Source organism: Carassius auratus, chromosome 21 (genome assembly GCF_003368295.1).
Source record: "Carassius auratus strain Wakin chromosome 21, ASM336829v1, whole genome shotgun sequence".
Classification (NCBI taxonomy): Eukaryota; Metazoa; Chordata; class Actinopteri; order Cypriniformes; family Cyprinidae; genus Carassius; species Carassius auratus.
Window position 1 is genome coordinate 16,886,213 of NC_039263.1, and position 22,431 is coordinate 16,908,643.

Consider the following 22,431-nt stretch of genomic DNA (forward strand, 5'->3'; position numbering starts at 1 on the left):
GTGATTGCTCCTTACGTATCATATATCTTAACTTTATCAGTTTAACATGGAACAATACCAAGGGAGTTTAAAAGTGCTAGAGTTATACTATTATATAAGAAAGCTTGCAAGTTAAATATGGCTAATTACAGGCCTGTTTTGGAAAGAGTTATCGATGACCAAATTGAAAAATATTGCAGCTACAAGTGATGTCTAAATGTTTTTTAGATGAACTCTCTTTACATGCAGGAAAGACTGAGGCCATTCTCTTTGCATCTATAATGAAATTAAATGATGATACCTTTTTGATTAAGATTAATTATATGGAAATGGAGGTTAAAAATGCAGTAGATTATTTGGGCTGTTTAATAGATAATAAATGAACGGGTGATTTTATGGTTAGAAAGGTATTTATAAAAATATGTGGTAAAACTAGGTTTTAGGGAGGCAAGCTGATTTATTAGATGTTCATTCCTTTTTAACACCATTTCGATTTTGTTCCCTCCTTTTGGTATAGCAGTTGTTCCCAAGTTATGAAAAATAAATTGCAAAAGGCTCAAAACAAATAAGTTCGGATCATTTTAAAAGTGCATTCTCAATCACATTTGCATAGCGAAAGAAGTTGGGTTTATTGACTGTGGGGAAAAAATAATGTGGTTCCAAGCTATTTAGATAATTAATTTTATATAGTGAGTCAACAGCATTCCTATAAATATAAGGGTAGTGATTTTAATGTTAGTCCATCTAAATTTAAGAGTTTGGTTGGTAAAAATATGTTTTTATATACTAGTGCTATAGTATGGAATAAATGAACAGTTTCAATAAAGGGAATAAAAGATTTTGAGTTTTAAAAGATTGGTAAAAAGATGAAGATTGATGAAGATGAAGAAAATATATTTTTTATTATTATTTGTTTTTGTTTAATTGGTGAATTTTCTCTACTATGTTGATAAAAATTAGATTTTATAATATGATTATGTGTAGATATTGTTGCTTTGTCTGTTCTGCACATAGCCATAACTTTTATATTAACATCGAAGGCCGCAATGGAAATAAGCCAAGGACTATTGTGTTTTTATCCTCAACAATTTTTCTAAAGTGTACGGGATACTTGTATTTTGTACAGTTTTATAAACTTGTCAAATAAATTTCAATTCAATGGTCAGTGCCTGCTTCTACATCACTGCCTGTTTAGCCTCGCCCACCGATTCACGCTTAAATGACGAGAACGGCAAACGTACTTCTACACCGAAATCAAAAGTGATCACTATTGCTTTGTTTGTTGTTACAGATCATTTGATATATATTTAGTATTTATGTTTTTTTTTGCCTAAAACACATGGCATAGCAGTGGGTGTTTACTTCTGAGTCTAAAACCCATCAAGCTTATTCAAACAGAGTGTTGATTGGGGATGGGGGGTAGATTATTACTTCTAAATTGTGTTTTTCAATGTATAAATCTTGATAACATTATAAGTAGAACTCAAACTGAGGATTTTCATGTCCCCTTTAAAATGACTTTTGTCCTCTAGTATAACTGACCTCTTCAGCCTTGTGGTACTCCGAGATGAGGTTGAATGGGATCGTGTAGAGAGTGCTGGACATCACTCCAAACACACTGCACAATGTCAGCGTGGCCACAATGTTTGGAAATAGGCCGATCAGACCGGTTCCCAAGCCAAACATGAAGTAGCCTAGGAAGTACAGTCCCTTCAGGCCAATATATGGAAGGAGAAGCCTCTGCACATCTGGATAGACACATATGGAAACCATTAAAGCAGACTCCAACAATAGCCTTCAACACAGGACAAATGGTGAATCGGATGAATAGCTAAAAGATTAACAGATCAGACGTATTCATAATAGTGATAAAATGTCTTCCCTCTGAAAGCGACACATGACTTGAGGCCCTAATTAGAATGACAGGGTGTTGAATAGGATTGTGATTCTTCCATCAAAGCGAATGACTATGAAAAGGTGTATTATCCAATTTCAAACCGAAACTGACTTGGTAGGGCGATGTATTATCAAACTATAATTGAACAGTCTTTCTTTGGCTGGATGCATTAAGAAAGTGCCGTTTTAATAAAGTCAGGAAGATTGAACAGTTGAGTCATGGTTCAATATTACTCACATGAATAGAGCGCAGAGGAGACGGCGTTGATGCACAGGCCCCAGCAGCCCACTTCAACCCCTCTCTCATACGTCGCATATGAGGTGGAATTGTGTTCAGCATAGGGATTCCCCTTGTACACAATCTAGAGATGAATACACACATCCCAGGGATGTTACATAAGATAAAGCATGTGACAAGGTGATCCATTAGTCAAATGGGGTAAAAACACTAAGTACAGAGCCAGTAAATCTCTCCACAGGTGTCTCTGCTTCCATTATGCTACTCAAGTGAAGTAAAAGAACATCACAAGGCTTTTTCCTTTCAGACACTGCATCTTCTGCTCTGCTGTGATCTTATAGGTTGGTTTTAAGGCTACTGAGAGTTTTAGAAGTCTTAACTCAAATTAGCTTTCAATAAGGTTAACATGCATGCTTAAGTGGTCCTTTTCATTCAGAAGCTCAGGTCATAAGGTTCTTACAGTTCCTTTAATAACCCTCGGCTTTGGAGACATCTTCTTGATTTCATCAAGCCTTTTGTTACTGCTATCACATTGAAAATCTAATCATCTAATACAGCCTGTCAAGTATGTCTGTTCACTGCATCAATTGTGAAATGGCCAATCACTGCCCTGAACATTTGTTCCACACTGTTTAGGTCAGCAGAACACATTTCTGTACACACTGACCGCCTACAAAGAGACTTACTCATTTATCTCAATTCAGCACTGAATAAACTAGCTGTGAGAGGGGGGGAAAAGATAAAGAAACTGCTATCTTTTAACCACAATTCAGAGATTCTATTGATCTTTTCAGATGCTACTCTTCAGTACTAAACTGAAATCTAATGGCTTGTTAAATGAATAAAGATGAATACGTTTTTAGAGATATGATAGCTTTTCAGAATATAAGAACATATGTTTTTGTTTTTCTTTCTTTTGTTAAGCTATACTTTTGGCAGTCTGGTTTCTTTCACAATCGCAATGGTTACAAAAATGTGTTTAAGTTAGCAGCATCAACAGTTTTTGTTACACTATCATTCTAAAGTTTGGTCATTTATTATGTGACACTGACGACTGGAATAATAAAAAATAATGCTGAAAATTCAGTTTTGCCATTACTTGAAAATTAAGAAAATTACTTGAAGTACATTGAAATATATCCCAATAGAAAACAGTTCTTTAAAATTGTAATTATATTTTACAATATTACTGGTGTTTTTGATCAGCATTGGTGAGCATAGGAGTGTTTAAAAAATAAAATAAAAACACATTACGACATCTTACTGGCAGCGATTACTAAACTAACATGATTTTACGCACAAAAATATATAAAAAGTTAGCCTATAGCAGCTTTACAGTCAGTCATAGTTTAGGGACTTCAACTGAAGGCATTAGTGTGGTGCTGTTACATAAGTGTCAGCATGTGTATTTAATGGCTGTTTTGAGCCCTCTCTTTAAAGATAGGGATGTGCAAACGAAGCACAACCGGCAAATCTAATTCCTCCAACTTCCTCCGTCACCCACCTGCCCCATGAAGTCAGTGAAGAAGAGCATGTTGCACAGGAAGGCCGTCCAGCCTAACAGATGACTCACACACAGACAGCGGTAATGGCTGGGCATGCTAATCATAGCTGACAGCAGAGATTTCAGGGTCATTCTCTTCTGTACCTGAAACAAAGTCATGCACACAGGTTAATACCATCTACTGAAAGGTTCAAAACCTTAATGCGATTACCAATAAATATTTAAGTATACAGCAAAAGTAGATGGTGCATTTAACAAACCAAGCTTATTTGGGTGAGCTATGATATATATAAAACATAGAGATCCTACAGTTTTCTCTGCACATTATACTGGGATAAGAGAACATACTTTAAAACAGAAATAAACTGATGCAATTTGAAGGTTAGTCTAACTATTTCCCTATATGTGCTGATGAAACCCTAATATGGATGTAGATAAGGTCTTGTAATGAATATGGAGATAAAATCCAAGTTTATCACTAAAACTCACCTTCCTGAGGAACAGGAACATTATTTTGCTAATTTTTACTACATAAATGCTCAAATTTAAATATTACATTAAGATACTAGAACAATATATGCATGAAGCACATTATTATTACTATTGTCATTAGGAATTTACTGTTTTACCATGTATTTATATGTACATATACATTATACATGCATTTTCATTTTAAATTTACTGGACATTTTTACGGATGCACATAAAAAATGCTTCTCTAGTGCCAAAATTAAATCTGTCAACCTCACATTTCTCGCTTCACATCTTCGTTTAGCCTGTTGTACTGATTTAGTGTTTAAACACACTCATGCATGAAAAGTAACTGATGTCTCCTGTAATTTGAATACAATTTCCCTCAGGTATTTACTTACTACTCTCTGCGTTTCATTTGAGAGCTTTATCAGCCTTATTAAGCCAGTGTTCTATCCGTCAGCCTGTGAAACAAGCCTCCCGCTGTCACTGTATTAACAAGAACTAAATATTCTGAACCTTTTGTCCAAGAGCAGAGTTTGGTGGAACAGAACTCTTCCTCAGGCACAGATTGCAGATTTTGTGATGTTTGTCACACAGGATTAGTGAGATTTACAGTTCCCTTATACATTAGTGGCACTACAAATTTGATACGAACATTAAATAAAAGTAAAGTTTGGTCAAAGTTTGTTCAAAGTTACTTTGCTGTTATGCATATAAAACAACACATTTTTAAACCTACTGTATATTCTGATTATATACAGACATTTTATTAGTAACAATAATATCAGCTCACCTGGGTAAATTCATTTTTGTGTGACTGTATATTTCCAATTAATTCTGACAAATTCTTATTAAGGTAAACGCAGTGCCTAACTGCTGTTAAATTGACATTTTCAGCATTAATAAATGGTATATATATATATAAAATTTACTAATTCAAATACAAAACAGCAGCATTTTTATAGTGGTCTCAGAATTTTAGACTCATTATATGCTGCTATATTATGTTAAATGGTTTTATGGTAAACCTAGGCCTGATTTATTACTTAATGACTTATTAAAATATATTGAGAACTTTGAGAGCCGTGTACATGTTTCACACTTCATAATTAAGTTACACACAATGACCATAATAAGTAATTATAACGTTACTACAAAGTACTGTTCATATGCCATCATTTGTTGCATTTCTAAAAACCGGGAAAAAAGCTTGTGCTGATTTTCAGTATCAACCAAAAGAGGGATTGTTTCTGTGAATGGCATGAGTATCCAGCGGCCGCCTAATTACAGCTCATAAAGGCTGATGCACTAAGGTCTGAAACAGGTCATTAAAATGTGAGGGAAAATTGGGTGCAGACTGAAGCCAAGAATAAAAGCCACATGAAAGGGATTCAAGGTAACACAAACGACCAACCTCGCTGCTAGGCTGCTTGACACTGGGCGTGACTGCATTGGCTTCACTCAGGGCAGAGAACGAGCGCTGCCTCATTTCAGGCAGGGGGGGTGGTTCTTTATGTACCGCGCCGTAGCCGTTATGATGTGGTTCTTCCAGGAGCAGCGAGGCGGCTGAACCGTGATCTGTCCGCAGTGGTTTCTCTGGGATGCTGAAAAGGTGCATGGTGAGAAAAATGCCCCAGGTCAACGATGAGAAAAAATAGATAACTTGGTATTCTGAACCCAGTGCGAAACCAAGCGCAGAGTGACCCCAGTCCATGGCTCCAATCAGGTATCCACATGCTCCACCTAGTCCTGCAAGGAAGCACAGCAGATTGCTTTGAAAAATCACACTCGAAAATCAAACCCAATCAAAAGTTTCGATGAGTTGTGCTCCGTTTGTAAAAACCAAAAACCTTCCCCAACTGTAAGATGAAGCACTAAAAGTACTTTTAACAAGGGTTGTTCTCGTTTTAGGAATGAATAAATATGTATAAGCAACACCAATTGCAACAGTAACCTTTGTAATGGAATAATGTGCACGAGGCAATGGAAGCTTATTTACAATGCAATGGAAATATAATTTTACAGTGTTGGTGCAGTGGATAAGACACATGCCATTGGTGTGAGAGACCCGGGTTCGAATCCACTGCAAGACACCAATATGTCTCTGAGCAAGACACTTAACCCCTAGTTGCTCCAGAGGCGTGCGACCTCTGACATATATAGCAATTGTAAGTCGCTTTGCATAAAAGCGTCAGCTAAATGAATAAATGAAATGAATGAAATATGTTAGGAATGTTGATTTATCTATTATTCACTTCAGCGACTGAATTGAAACCACAGAATGATTTTCTTTCTTCATATATCGATTCAGCAGGAAATCTTTCAGACATCACACATGTGTTAAATACAGAAGCCATTGTGTTTTTCTGCTGGAGCTGCTAACAGCAGTTATGGCGTGACAGGGTTTGTCATAACATGGCTGTGCCATTGTTTTTTTTTCTTTTTTTTACCTAAACCTCACTTCAGCCTACAAGATGTTGTTTAGGTCTTAGCATGTGAAACAAAAGGGAAAGCCTCACAATAAAGACATCATAAGTACCTTATTTAAGTAATGTTATCATATATGACAATGCTGGTAAAAGCATGGTCAGATATTACACAACTGTGGACAAGAGATGTATTTTTAACTTTCTTATTGTAAGGACATAGCAACAATTTTATTTTTTTAAGATACAATAATGTTCATAGGTTTGGGGTCTGTTATGCTGACAAAGGCTGCATTTATATAATTTAAATATTACAATTTAAAGTTAAAAAAATTTAAAAATCCCATTTATTCATTTTATTTTCATCATCATTACTCTGGTCTTCAGGGTCACATGATCCTTCAGAAATCATTTGAATATGCTGGTTTGCTGCTCAAGAAACATTTCATATTATCATCCTCAAGGTTAAAAATGGTTGCACGGTTTAATATGGTTGATTCTTTGATGAATAAAACCTCCAAAAGCATTTACAGTAATTAAATCATGTCTGTATTTATATAACAGTATAATCAATATATACATAAAAAAAAAATCTAAATAGATATTATGATAGATATTGTGAACTTAAGAAGTATCATGTTGCAGTTTGAAGACAGGTGGTTAATATACAGAAAAACAAATACAATTCTTCTTCTTCAAAAAAAAAAACTTCAAGTGATTAATTATAAGGTGGACATTTGCTAATGTTAATGTTACATTGCAGGGTATATTTTCTTCAGTAAAAGTATACCAAAAACAACAAAAAACAACTGTGTATGGAAGGTTATGCACAATTACACACAAACACCCACCCAGCCCTGAGCCCCAGGAGTGATCCAGTCATGTGGCTCTGAAACTCTCAGCTCCAACCCATGATCTCAGCACATGACTGGGCCTGGTTGGATTAGGATACTATGAGTGCACACCGACCCCTTCGGTGTCTGAGCACCAGGAGCAGACAGACACAAAATCACACTTTTTTTTTTTTTTACTATAAATGGGTGAGGAAACAACCAATTTCACAAAAGTACTTGAAGTTCAGTCGAAATAAAACACTTGGAAGCTTTCAAAAGTGCCTCTACCAAATAAAAAAAAAAAAACACCATTTGTACAAAACAAATGCTGTCAGTCAGCTTCACATTGCTTTCACACTAGCACAAAAATGGTTAACACTGCAACATTTAGGCACATCAGTCTGGCTTTATGTCATAATGCACAACATCTCCACAGCAACAGAAGAGTCAGAAGACACAAAGAGGTGTTGATTATGGCATTGTCAAGGTAACTATACAGCTTTTAAGAAATTTCTGAAGTTTTAAAAGCTATTATTTCTTTGCTACATTCAGCTTGTTTTGCAAAGAAATTCACATTCATTCAGTGCATTTAAAAACATCAATAAAGGCATATTTTTTCATCATGTGAAGCAAGGCAAATGTTGCTTCTTACCTGTGAGTAAGGCATGATAATGAAGCCCTCTCTCCTTATCACGATGAGAACACACGTCAAACAAATAGGCTTTAATGGGTCCATCAATGAAGTCCGCCGCAAAGTCAAACATCACCACTCCAAACATGACCACTACGATCGCCCATGTCCTTTTAACATTTCTGTCCTCTAGTACAGCTGGAGGAGAGAAACAACATCATGTTTAGTTTCATCAAAAGCACATTATGAATCAAATGCTAATAAATACTATTGAATATAACTTTTTAGAAATGTCGAAACCTAAGGTCCATTGCTCAGGAGACAAAACTCCTATTTTGTAGTCTTTTGTAATGCATAAATAACTAAAACTACTAATTATTAAAAGTGTGACTGTTAAAATTTTTTGCCAAAAACACATAATTGTAGTAATGAAAACAGGAGTTTTCTTCAGTATTTTAAATGTGTGTGCTTGGTAAATTAACAAGTATTCTTTATTGCAAATACTTACAATTCTATATTTGTAGTATTTAATAGGAACTATGGTAGGAAATAGATAAAGATTCCCATAGTGCTGTGAAAAAAAAAAAAAAAAAAAAAAAAAAAAAAAAACATGCAATGTCCAGCTACTATTTTTGACTCACATCTCCTTGCTCATTAAAAAAAGCTATTTGATATAATGTGAAAAATACAGTAGGAGAGAAAAAATTAATTCTTCAACCTAACAATATCTTTAATGGTCAAGGGAGAGCAAATATAATTTGCTAACCATTTAAAAAAAATGCATTGCCAGCTGTAGATTGTTTAACTACCAGCCTAGACACAAGTAACTCCTGGTTTCATGACCTTGACCGATCCATCATTTATTTAGACTGCACCTACCTGATGTGACCGCATCTCCATTTAAAAATAAAGTCAGGCCAACTAACATCATAATCCCGAGCAAGAGTATGTATGGTCGCCTTCGGCCCCATGGGGACCTACAGTAGTCGCTTGCCGAGCCGATGACAGGCTGCAGGATAAAACCCAAAACAGGGCTGATGAACCACACCAGGCTGTACAAGCGCTTGGGGAGTCCAACGCTCAGCAACACCGGCGTGACAAAAGCTGCCTCTACGGCATAGCAGAATTCCCTTCCAAACATGGCCATGCCGTGCATGATAAGCCTTCCTCTGGAGCGCTTCGGAGGCTCCACCGCTCCAAACACAGCTGTTTCCATGCAGTCCAAATAGTCCTCTTTCCGCCCCGACTCCACCGGGTATTGCTCCATGGATGCGATCGGGCTGTCCAGTGCAGAGAACCTGCAAGGCTGGTCCTCGGTTAGAAGAGTCATGGTGGTCGGTCTTGAAACTCTTAATTCCTACTGCATAGTTGAGCGATAAAGCTCTAAACTAGTATTTACAACGTCAGCTGAGCTGAGAAGAAAAAGAGGAGGTCGTCTGGCTGAGATCAAGAAAGTAAGCCTCGCTTTTTTTTTCTTCTTCTTGTTTTTGTTGCCAAAGGCCGCTGGTGGAGTCGGTTGTAAGCACGTGACAAAGATTATGAGCGGTGGATGTTCTTCTCTTGCTCCTGCTGGGTTACAACAGGTTAGAAGTTCAGAACTAACAATTCGTGGTTAATGTAATAGCACATATCTATCAGATAAAGAGAACAGTAGAGTGTTTGGGGAAACGGAAACGTTAGAAAAAGTTTAATGTAGTCCTAACAATTATCCTTTTGTGGTCTTGCATGGCAGGGTGGCCCATTAGGGGTAAATCAAGTGACGTGCACCATGTGATTCCTCGGCCGACGGCTTCAAGGGGGTTGGAAAGAAAAGGCAATGCATTTAAAGCGGAGTCAAAGCACACAACCCCACGCAATGCTGCCTCTCCATTCACACGACTATCTCCTGCTGCTTTGGTTTACTCAAATCTGTCATGAGACTTTCACTGAGGCTCTTCAAAAAAAATCATGTGAGCTTCTTACGGAAACATCATCCACTCTCTCTTCAACTTAATCTTCAGAGGTCGAGCTGTGGATCACAGGGAGCCGGTCAGATGTTGTCACATGCATTAAAATACCACATTCCACACATATCTTCTACGTGAATGAGAACTGATTTCAGGCTAGAGTAGTTATGAAATAGCTTTATGCAACTCATTCTTTGGGTTTACTAATAGTATTTGAATTGAGAAAAGAGGATTGAGTATGTTATCAAAAGAAGTATTGTTTGAAGCCAGATACAGTCTTTAAAGTCTCATTTTCATTATTTTGATCACAATCTTCAAGGATAAGAAAATGTGTCTTGATCTCTATGGTCTCTTTTATTAATTTTGAAAATACACTACTGTTTAAAAGTTTGGGCTCGCTAACAGAAATGAATGCTTTAATTGAGAAAAGATGCATTACATTGAAGTCACAGTAAAGACATTTATAATGTTACAAAGCATTTCTGTGACCACACAAAAACGGCCACCTGTATCATAATAAAGACCACTACGTTGTTCACCAAGTGTTACACTTTAATACAAGTTATATTATTATGGCAGAAATCTTCACCTTAAGCTGAATCATTAATTGGTTTTATCCTCATACCATTATCTTAGGTCATCAGCACTCCCTAATAATTAGGCAAAGGCAAATATTTCACTCCATTAATTAGTCTATGACTCACACTCAGCTCTTCTTGCTGAAGACACTTATTAGTCAAGTATTTCAATTCACAACCAAAAGTGGTACACTTTAATCAACTGTAAATAAAATGCCTTCAACCATACCATTTATTCAAAACAGTCTTAAAAGAAGTGAATGTTAAATATCTTTGCTGAAAGAAGGATGCAGTTACTGACAAATATAAGGATGTTAAGATTAAGACATAATGTTTGCAATAGGCTTTAATTATGCTGCAATTACAAATTAGTTTAATTTTGAGTAATTTTTTACTCAAAAGCCCAGGATCATTTAGTCCACTGCAGCACCCAGTGATTCACAAGGGACGGTAATTTTGTTCTGAAATGCCCCCTCACACTCACTCAACAAGACGGAGGAGTTCAAGTGCTCAGATTCCTGCGCTGCATCATTGGCCACAGAGTATAATGATTCTCCAGTCAGAGTCTTTGATTTACAGACGCGCTTTGGCTTCGTTACACTCTGCAATACCGGCAGATAAGAGCTGTTCTATTTGTGCTTGCTCGAACCCGTACTCCTTCAGCACTGAGCGAGTGTGCTCTCCGATGAAGGGGTCCCGGGAGTGACAGGGCTCCGCAGGGGAGCGGGACAGAACGGGTGCAGGTCGAGGGCTAATTTCCCCCTGAGAGTCCTTGAAGAATGACCCCCGTGCCTGGTTGTGGGGGTGAGAGAGTACCTCATCCAAAGACAGCACAGGGGTGACACAGGCATCTGTCCCGTCAAAGACTCGAATCCACTCCTCCTGCGTCTTGCTGGCAAACACCCGGGTGAATGTTTGCCTTAGCTGCGGCCAATCCGATACACTCATTTGTGCGGGCAGGTCAGCCTCATATAAGCCCAAACCTATAGGTGTGAGAGAGAATTATATGAGGGAGATAAAAACAAATTAAAAAGAGGAAAAAAATCAATAAAGGAGTATAGAGGACAAAGATCAAAGAGATCATGAAGGACTATGAATCCAGAAGCCATTAGTGCATTACACTGGCCACAGCAGGTGACTTATGAGACATACTTTTATTATGGTTTCAAAGAAAGATTAAGCACTTGGGCCATCAGGGTGTAGGATGAATCCCTATGCACATACAAATGAAGCATCCTGTGGCTCCTTCCTAATCTTTGCATGCCTGTGCAAAATCGACAACCATATAGACAGAACAATGTGACCCTGAGAACCTTGTGGTAAATTGTACTTCAATGTCATTCAGGTTTATTTCAGGTGAATTTAAAGCATCTAGATGTTCAGATGTGCAGTGTGTACAGTGTTCAGAGAAATAAAATTATATTTATATTATATAATTATATAAATATATAAACTAAGAAAATAAAACGCATAAATAAAAGAATATTTAATAGATAAAGAAAAAAAATGCAAAAAAAAGAAAAGGGATGAAAATAATAAAGAACATATGCAAACAATGCAAAAATATTAGAACAGCAATATAAGTATTAACCCCATAAAGGGCAAAAATAGGAGAATAAATAGAATTAAAATGAACAAGAAAATAAAATAGCAAGATGTGAATAGAAAAAAATACAAATCTTAAAATGCAAAAATTAGAACACACACAATATTTTATATGAAAACAATAAGAAAATGAAATGAACAAAATGAGATCAGACATAAAAAGATGCAAAATAATGCAAAAATAAGAGAATATATATATATATATATATATATATATATATATATATATATATATATATATATATATATAATTAAAAAGAATAAGAAATAAAATGTAAAAAATGTTAAAATAACAAAATTCTAAACTAAAAACAAAAGTTTCTAAGATTTTTTTATTTATTTAGTATTTGCACATCATTTTTTCCGATCCTGTTTTTTTAATATGTATTTTCCACATCAAGATCAACTTTAGTAACCATATTTCAAATTAAGAGTAACCATAATGGATCTTTTTAAACATCTATGGTGACTAATAATATCTTTATGAATGAAAAAAAGAGTGGAACTTCAGGTGTTTGAGTCACTGCCTGTAAACACTTCAGATTTTTCCATTAACAAAAAACTAAATGTCCTCAGACAGCTATTCTGACTGAGACAGCAAACATTCATAGCTATTCACACCATGAGAACGTCCAGTATATTCTGAAGATGACACTACAGGACCATATTAAGAAGAAATATAACACACTGACCTTGAATAAGCTGTTGATAGAACTGAGGCTCAATCGCTCCCACTGCTATGTACTTTCCATCAGACGTACGGTACGTGTCATAGAACGGAGCACCACTATCCAGCAAGTTTTCCCCACGTGGACGATTCCACAGGCCGAGGCTTCGGGACTTCCACATGAAGGAGCCGACATATGCTGCACCTTCAACCTACACATAAATACAAGCATCACTCATTTAACCCATTATTCGCCACAATTCTATCATACTGAATTTTAAGTATAGAGCAGCAGGGTGCTTGCCAATAAGCAGGGCTACATCCTCATCAGGGGCAGCTGGAGTTGTATTTATAAATCACATACATTTACATACTCGAATGCACTGAATAAGATAGAAATATGGTATGGCAGGGGGAGATTTAACCAACTTTGTAATACAAGCACACCACAGTGTAAGGTTTGCAGTAGTTTGATTTCTACATCATGGCACAGCATGACTCAAAAGCAGCCATATCATGAGTAATCAACATGTCTTTGATCTTTTATGCATAATAAAGCTTGATGTCCTATGAAAACAATGTAACCTTCAGATAAAAAGAGCATTTATCTAAACTAATCATCAAAAACGAAGTTAATACTGTACTGAATACATCACATAAATATCAGTCCATGCTTATGAAAAATTGATTACATTTATTTTTAATAAAAGGTCCCTGATCTTTCAGTCTGATTTACAGAGTTTGTGTGGCGTATTTCAGCACTGACTTTATGAACCAGGCACAATGTAATACTGTACAGTCTTCACAAAGGCTGTTATTGAAGGATGGGGAAAGTAAAAACTATGTTTTACACAATAATAATCAAATAAAGGTTGTGTGAGCAGTGGCAGGAGAAGCAACGCATGCAGTTAATAACATGCAATGGGGACATTTCTCAAAGGGGCAGCAGTTATAAAAATAAAGGCTGTTTACTTCAGAGAAAGGGTGAAAAATTTGAATGTGACTGTCTTGATCAAATAAACTCACTAGCATAAGTAGACTTATGTTAAATATGTATGACATCACATGACCCCTTTAAAGAATGATGGCACTTAGATCTTGAACTGAATCAGTTGATGACAAATTTGGCGTCAAGGCTGAGGTTAAAGGGTCAGAAGCAAGTGTTCCAGAAACGTTTTCACGGATGAAAGCAAATGTTTGTAGGTCAAATCCTCCAGATTGATGCATAAAAATAAATCTACAATGCCTTTCAAAATGAACTTTAATGTGGATATACTTCATATATTTCCCAGTTAAAGCAGCCTTCAAAAAGACAATGACAATCTGGGTTTCTATTTGTGCATGTGATCGGCCTGACCACCAACAAGCCACCTGTCGCTTGGCATAATTACTGAATATGTTATCATGATATGCCTCTAAAAACTATTTCTTAATACTTCCACTTTTCATATCGTTAAGAAAAAGACCCATGTATCAAAGTGGAATATTTAACTTTAGTTCTATAAATATAATGAGGACGTGTATAATGTTTTATTACGGTTAATTTGTCTGGATGTAAATGTGAAGACGACAGTGGTCAAAGAATATTTGGGATTTAAACCGACATTACCCCAAAACAAATGTTGCGTAACAATTATGAAATGCTACTAAAACACCCAGGTCATCTCTTCAATTTTCTAAGAAGTATTTAAATTAAAAACCTCATAAAGTTTGCAGGGTATAATACATCCAAATGGGCATGCAAGTGAAACACTATTTGCCTGCCTTGTGGGTTAATAACACTGACGTCGCTAAAAGCGGCTGTCAGTATCAAATGACAGGTTTTATCAGAAAGCGGCAAGGTGACTCTCACGGGAATGTGCTTCAGATATCTTTACTGCCTAACAGGCAAACATCTAATCATCATTACCACAGCTCCTGCCCACACTGACATTAGCTTGGAGCACACACAGCTAAACTCTCCTCTAGCACTGCAGTTCTGCTCCAGGTCTGAACTGCTAATGTGAGAGGTGCTTCAATATTGGATTTTCACATATTACGCTTTATATTTACCACTGTTTATTTCCTTAAGAGCTTAAAGTGGCAGAGATCAAACGGTGTTAGAGTATTACATAACCTCAGTCGAATTGAAGCTCCATTGTCTGGTTGAGGTTTTCTAACACATAAAAATCCACTTAGGGCTGAGTGAAATGTCATATTTAATTAACAAGCAGAATAGCAATTGCCAATCCTTTTTTTTTTCTTTCAGCAGAGAAAACCTAGTGCATCATGAACAAAACAGGCCATTTAAAGAACTGACCAATGTGTCAGCAAACCTTAAACTGCTTCCACAAAGACCAACAGGGTTAACACACAGATTTAACACAGCAAGTGTGAACTAGACTTGATGTGTCCTGGATGACTCAACACAAAAGGATCACTAGAGCAATTATTAGTATGGAAAGCAAATATTGCAATTGTCAAATGTAATTATACACATCAAATGACATATACAGTGCCTTGCAAAAGTTTTTTTTATTTTTTTCTTCTTCACATTTTATTATTTTGCAGCCTTCTGTTAAACAGCTTTAAATTACTTTTTTTTTTTCACACCAATCTACACTTCACACCATTATGAAAAATGCACAAAACAGGTATGTAACAAATTTATTAGAACTAAAAAAAAAAACTGAAATAATTCCTTTAAATAATTTTTTGGACACTTGAAATTTATCTCAGGAGCATTCATATCGCTTGTAGATGTTATTACACTTCAAACTGAGTTAACCTGTGACAAATTCAATTGAATGGGAAAAGATTCTGCTGCATTGAAGGTTCACAGAAGCATGTAGCCTACATTATCCAGAACAGAAGAAATATGGAACAACCAGGACTCTTCGTAGAGCTGGCCTCCTGGCCAAACTGAGCAACGGATTGAGAAGCGCCTTAGACTAGAGACACCTTAAGAACTCCTAGATTGTGAGAAACAACATTCTCTGATCTGATGAACCTCAATCCCAAGAATCATGTATGGAGGAAACCAGGCACAGATCATCACAGGCACATTAGCATCCCAAAAGTAAAGTGTGCTGCCTCGTGCTGTGGGGCTGTTTTCAGCAGCAGCGACTGAGGAACTCGTCAGAGTAGAAGGAAAGCTCAACACAGCAAAATATAGAGATATCCTTAATGAAAATCTTGTTCAGTGCATTCAGAACTTCAGACTTTCCAACCTGGACAATGACCCTATGCACACAGCAAGAGTGACTTATAGACAACTCTGTCAAAGTCCTTGAGTGGCCCAGCCAGAGCCTGAGCTCGAAGTTGAACCCAATCAAACATTTCTGGAGAAACGTGTCTGCCAGCCCCCATTCAAACTGACAGAGCTTGAGAGGTGAAGAGGTGAGGAGAAGAGTGGCAGATATTTGCCAAAAGCAAAGGTGCAAAACTTGTCGCATCGTACCCCAAAAAACATGAAGCTTTAAAGATGCTTCAACTATGTACTGAGTTAAGGGTATGAATACTTAAGCAATGTATTTATTTTAGTGTTTTATTTTTAATAAATTTGCACAGATCTGTTTTGTGCTTTCTCATTATGGTGTACGGTGTGTAAACTGATTTAACAAAGCAGCAACATAAAATGTGTAAAAATGAAGGGGTATAAATTCTTTCACAAGGCACTGTGTTTAATAAATATGACAATACTCCTTTATTATTACTTAGCTTGTTAAGTCACTATGCAAAGTCTTCAGAGTGATGCCAACTATAAATCAATGTATAAAACTATTAAAAATTATCCTTATACTGTAATCATTACAAGCACAAGCTGTGATTGCTACCTAGCATTGCTGCCTAGCATGTTTGTTTGCATCTGCTTAACTGAATATACGAATATATGACTTTAACCACATAACATGTATGTGTTGTATTATAGCTGTATATTAGTACCATAAGGACATTACTCTGATACACTCACTGCCTAATAACAGAATACTTCCTAAATGAAAAAACTGAAACTTTTCTGGAAAGCTGAGTGTTATGTCAATTAACTTGAATTAAGTTTTCCTTTTTGTTTATTTTCCCTTTTATGTTAACTTTATATTGAAGCTACATCATTCGATTCTCTTGCTGATCTCCAGTAGATGTAGACTTTAGAGACTCTGAACATGGAAGTGCTCCAAGAACACAATATGAGCTCTTGAGCAAACACTTTCCTTTAGAAAATGTCAGATGCTTATAATAGAAGCATGCCATTTTTACAAATGTCAATACCAGTAGGCAATATGAGAGTGTTTATAATCAACCACTGTGACGATTTGTTTTTATATAATTAAAACATTTTAATAATGATTAAAACTATAGGAGGAGACCAATGAAGCATGAGAATCTCAGCGAGCTGTAAAATGGTATGAATATTTCAATTTCTAATGCTTGAGAGATCTACTCCCCTAAAGTTTTTATACTTTATTAATTAGCAAGCATTAATGATGAGCTTTGCGACTAAATATTTCATAGTTTCAACCACAGGTCCAAATTCAAAGTAGGTTCAAAGTGAATTCCAGTACGTTGATATGGAGGAACATTTAGGCTCTCAAGGACCCAATGGAGAATAGGCTTGAACACAATATTTGCAATTCCTTACTAAATGGGTCATCCTTACTTGGAAAATAACAACTCTAACAGTACTCACATGTAGCAGTGTTATTAAAAACAGATAGTGCCAATATAAGCAACTTGAAAGGAAAAACCAAGCAATTATTGTAAAATCCAGATTGCAGAATTGTATCGAGATAAACCAGGCTTGTAATTGCCCCATTCCATGCAGTGGCTGGTCAAAACAACAAGAGGAAAAGGATTTTTAGCACGGTGGGAGGAAAAACAATTCATGACACTCAGTATGATATAAATTTGATTGTATGGATTGAAAGTAAGCCAGCACAAATGCTTCTTTTTCCAGTCACTCATTGGCTTCAGCTAACCAGCCGACGAAAAGATTTGTTCTACGGTTAACTCAAAGAGAAGTTAATAACAATTTGTAAGTCGGAACCTATTTTAAGATGAGGTGCTGTATCTCACCATGCTGGCATCAATGATCTGGCCTTGTCCTGACCTGCTTCTTTCCAGGAGAGCCAACACAATCCCAAAGGCACACATGAGACCACCTCCAGCAAAGTCTGCCACCAAATTCAATGGAGCGTAGGGTTTCTCTGAGCTACGGCCCAGCATGGACAGCAACCCTATTAAAAACAGGGACTTCCTAAGAACTGAAGAATAGCTAAATATTTACTGTAATAGTTATTTTTAAATCACAGTTAAAGGTCAGCTAAAAATATCAGCAATTAAGCCACACAAGTGTTTCTATCCTCTTGGCTTTTAAACTGGTTTAAATAGTATTGCCTGTTAAGTGGTGTTAAGAGAAGTGTAGCACATGAACAAAACCAAAAGAACAATGGGCATTATTACATGTGAAGCCATTAAATAATTTGGATTTAACACACACAGACTTACTGTAGCGAAGGCCAATCTCATAAAAAATTAATTAGGTTACAAGTGTATATTGCTCTGTTAGCACATAAAAGTTCAAAGCAAATCAACAAAAAATGGGGTGAAAAAATTTAATCAAACTTGAAAAACATTGCCATTTTTATGGCCAGTTCCATCGTTCTCAACTCGCACCTGAATTAAAAGAACTGGATAGAAGTCTAGTCTTTTTGATCGAATGTCATTTTCACGAAATGCTAAAAAATTATATGTAGTAACATTTTGGACTGAGTCACGCATCCACACATATGCAAAAACTGCATTTCTGCACTTAAAGAGCAACACATAATAATCTCCACTGAATTTTTTTTTAATTAATGGCACCACAGATCCAGATGGCTTCATAGGGTTTCAGTCTGCAACGTGACAAGTGCTGGTTTGCAGTCATGCCTCTGTGTGAAGGACTCTGCTTGTACATAAAGTCTAAGAAAATTTTTCCACCAAAGATATAACTTCACATAGCTCCATCTCTGCAATCTACTCTGCTTAACATACACCGATTCTGGGAAAACTTATTAGCAAGCAACTCTGCAGCTGTTAAATATTGGTCTTTACCTGACATGGCCAGGTAGTTGATATCATGCCCGGCAGCCTTGGCATAGGATCCGCTCTGACCATAGCCGGTGAGCCGTGCGTAAATCAGACGCGGGTTCTCTTTAAGTAAATCTTCAGGACCTAATCCCATCTTTTCCATAACACCTTAATTATACCAGAGAAATAAAGTAATGCAGCATGAAAGGAAAAAAAAACCCTGAAGGAAAATACATTTAAATTTAGAGGACCAAAGGTTACAATGTAGCAAAATTATTCTTGTTTGGATTTAAAATCAGGAAAGCAATAGCAATCACTTAATGAAGTAAAGAACAGTTTCCCCCCTCCATTAATTAACAATGCTTTCATTAAAACTAAATGAAAAAATATTTAGACAAAATGCACAATATGGACAAAGGTTAATGGTTTAAAAAATAATAATAATAATTCTGTCAGATTCACACTGTGCCATCTTGCATGATTACGGTTTATCAGAATTGCTATAATAATTAAGATTACCAATGGCAACCTTATTCACTTTTAGAACTAGACAAATACAATAATAATTTTTTAATAATATTATATATTTTTTTTTTACTTTATTATAAAAATATATACACATGCATACATATATATATATATATAAATATACACATACATACATATATATACATACACACACATATATAAATATACACACACACACATATATATACATACATACACACACACATATACATACATACATACACACACACACACACACACACATATATACATACACACACACACACACACATATATACATACACACACACACATATACATACATACATACATATATATATATATATATATATATATATATATATATAAACCACTGTTATTAACCCTTAATCAGCCCTTGGGATCCAGCTGATCCCATTTGAAATATACTTCATTTTTAAAAGGGGTCCCTTCATTTCAGGGGCAAGAAATTCTGTGACTTTTCCTAAATAGTGTATCTAAACTATAGACTGTATAAAAACAGATCTTAACACAGAAAACGGATGAAATCTGGATGATTTATTTGTTCTAAAAGTGTGCAAGAAAAAAAATACCATTTAAGGTATTGAAAATGAATGGGAAAAGTTAAAAATATATTTATTTATTAATAAAATACGACCTGCTAGCTAGCTAATAGAATATTATGAGATTTAAGCATGCGAATGTGGAGTCATGTTTACTTATTTTAATGAAGACACTGACCTTTACGATAGGGCTCCAGAACCACATCTGACTGGACACACAGTCTTTTCAAAACAGCGACACCTCTGGGGTTCTTTAGATTCAAGGCCACTGATTGTTTGCCTCTTGCTTGAGTATCTACAGTCATTGGCACCTTTGTCCGATCTACCCGGATCACCCTTGCACCGAAGTCGGCCAGTATCATCCCGCAGAAGGGCGCAGGGGCCAGCCCCGCGAGCTCGATTACACGCACTCCTGCCAGAGCCATAATGGAACCTGTTCACACATAAACCTAAAATATTACACGTGAAAAAAAAAAATATTTCAAATTATTAAGTAGTGTAGGAGTGGTGGAAACACATTATATTACACAATGTATGCTGCTCGTGAAAGAAAAAAAGAAAAAAAAGATATTAATGAAGCCACAATCACAAACAAATGACAGTTGTTATTTAGGTCACAGTTCACTCCAAGTATGTATCGTTGCAGCTGTCCATTCCAAACTTCTTATTAAACCATTAAACGACCATCTCTAAATAACAACAATCTGTTATTTATGTTTTCTGTCCAGAACACATCTGAGCAAACAACACCTAATAACACAATAGGAGTCATGACTTTGCAACAAAACACACACTACATACCTTTTAAATTTTGCACTTCGAACCAAACGGCTCGGCGCGTGTTTATGACGTAGGCGCACAGGATTGTGGATGTTGTAGTTTTTATGATATATCGTTCACTCTCTCTTTTAATAAATATTATATACATTTAAAATAATATACATTTAAAAATTATTAATTGTATAAGTGACAAATAAGCATAAAGGATAGAGTAAATTAATAAAAAAAATTGAGTGGTTGGTTATTCTACTCACCTAGAGGAACATTATGAAGGCACTTTCATCCATTTTCATTTGTTTGGTTCTGGATTTAAATAAAACTATTTCAAAATGTGGTTAGAAAATAAAATACAAGAGAAAAGGAGACCAATTCGGGACTGTTTCCTTTTCATTTGTTGAGAAAGGGTCTGCTGCTCTACATAACGATTTATGAGCACTACATTTCTCACCACAATTATAGTCTGTCTCAGTGGGTAATGCATTTAGATATTCAGTATGTGCCCATGACATGGTGCAATGAATGATATGGCTTTTTATTACATTTTTATTTATTTTCTTTAATCTTTCTATTTCACTTTGTATATTCGGCTCTGAAAATGAATTCTGATCCTTCAAAAATATGTCATGCCTTAATACAGTACCCATATATTCTAGTCAGTCAGGAATGAATGATTCAAAAGGCGTTAAATAAGTGACAAACATGATCAGATTTAAAACCATTCCATAAATAAATGACACTTGTAAGACAGATTTGAAGTGACAGGAAAATGTTAACTTTTCTGTAAATTCATTTCCCAACGCTATGCTACATTCACATATGAGTTGACACCATGGGCTTCTCACAATGGCAGTCTTGCACAATATATCAGTTCATTAATCAAATCAGTAGTGGAAAAGCCACACAGCTCGTAATACTGAATATACAGAGTTGCAGGAATTACAATTCTTAAGATGTTTTCATTGGTTTATGTGTTGTGTGGGTAAACACTCAGCAGCGAGGTCAGTCTCACCAACCTTGACTCAAGGAAAAACACTTTCAGTGGCACATTTTCAACACTCATTTACATTACCTTGGGTTATATACAAATCCCAATGACTTAGAACTGCATTTGTTTTATATTCCCCAGCTGCATAAATTGAAGAGTCTTTGCAGCAGAGCCATTTGAGAGTCTCAGTTATACCATGTTTTTCATGGACCTCCAGATCCATGAGAATTTATTATATATATATATATATATATATATATATATATATATATATATATATATATATATATATATATATATATATATATATATATATTACATCTCAGCATTAGTGTTTTTTTAAGCCTATATTTGTTTTATATTTACTTAAACAATAAGCCTTAAGCACTACCTGCATGATTTATTCATATTGCAGTGCATGCTGGGAGCTCAAATCGGCTACATTCTACATAGCTTGTTCAGGCCAATTGAAAAATCTGGGGGAATGTTTGTTGGCCTAACATTCTATTTTCTTTTTATCTGTAATCCTCATAACATTTATGGATTATTGTGATGTTTTTATCATCTGTTTAAACTCTCATTCTGACGGCACCCATTCACTGCAGAGGATGTTGGAGACGGAGTTGTTATTTGACTCACCACTTTCTGTCTGAAGTGATTCAGTTAATTATATCACAATGATTCAGAAACTGTCACAATTAACAACTCTCATCTTATAAACATAAAGTTTCACATCAACACAGCCAAAGCAACATGACAGCAACTTTGCAG

At 35.8% G+C, this 22,431-nt stretch overlaps 3 protein-coding genes across 6 annotated transcripts in view; 1 reads left to right on the forward strand and 2 right to left on the reverse strand.

Annotated features, from left to right (window-relative positions):
* The window catches only part of LOC113038732 (membrane-associated transporter protein-like), a 10,960-nt gene extending 1,634 nt beyond the window's left edge, over nucleotides 1–9,326 (reverse strand). Inside the window, exons 1-6 of the mRNA XM_026196364.1 lie at nucleotides 8,861–9,326; nucleotides 8,003–8,179; nucleotides 5,506–5,840; nucleotides 3,618–3,761; nucleotides 2,114–2,237; nucleotides 1,522–1,727 (exon numbers count right to left, since the gene is read on the reverse strand). Of these exons, the coding sequence (XP_026052149.1) occupies nucleotides 1,522–1,727; nucleotides 2,114–2,237; nucleotides 3,618–3,761; nucleotides 5,506–5,840; nucleotides 8,003–8,179; nucleotides 8,861–9,311 (1,437 nt within the window). The 5' untranslated portion in view covers nucleotides 9,312–9,326. The remainder of the gene's footprint in view (nucleotides 1–1,521; nucleotides 1,728–2,113; nucleotides 2,238–3,617; nucleotides 3,762–5,505; nucleotides 5,841–8,002; nucleotides 8,180–8,860) is intronic.
* Nucleotides 1–22,431, forward strand: part of LOC113038752 (mitotic-spindle organizing protein 2) — a 1,160,083-nt gene that overhangs the window by 326,899 nt on the left and 810,753 nt on the right. The window lies entirely within an intron of this gene.
* Nucleotides 10,815–20,748, reverse strand: LOC113038739 (alpha-methylacyl-CoA racemase-like). Of its 3 annotated transcripts, none has more exons than XM_026196372.1 (6): nucleotides 20,697–20,748; nucleotides 20,074–20,344; nucleotides 18,850–18,993; nucleotides 17,830–17,990; nucleotides 12,803–12,989; nucleotides 10,815–11,488 (listed from the first exon to the last, which is right to left on the reverse strand). In XM_026196372.1, exons 2-6 carry the CDS (start codon nucleotides 20,318–20,320, stop codon nucleotides 11,079–11,081), a joined length of 1,149 nt encoding a protein of 382 aa, XP_026052157.1. In that variant the 5' UTR covers nucleotides 20,321–20,344; nucleotides 20,697–20,748; the 3' UTR covers nucleotides 10,815–11,078. The 3 variants fall into 3 exon arrangements, with proteins under 3 accessions (XP_026052157.1, XP_026052158.1, XP_026052159.1); XM_026196373.1 differs by having other exon boundaries at nucleotides 20,074–20,328; nucleotides 20,697–20,739; XM_026196374.1 differs by lacking the exon at nucleotides 20,697–20,748 and adding an exon at nucleotides 20,423–20,555 and having other exon boundaries at nucleotides 20,074–20,328.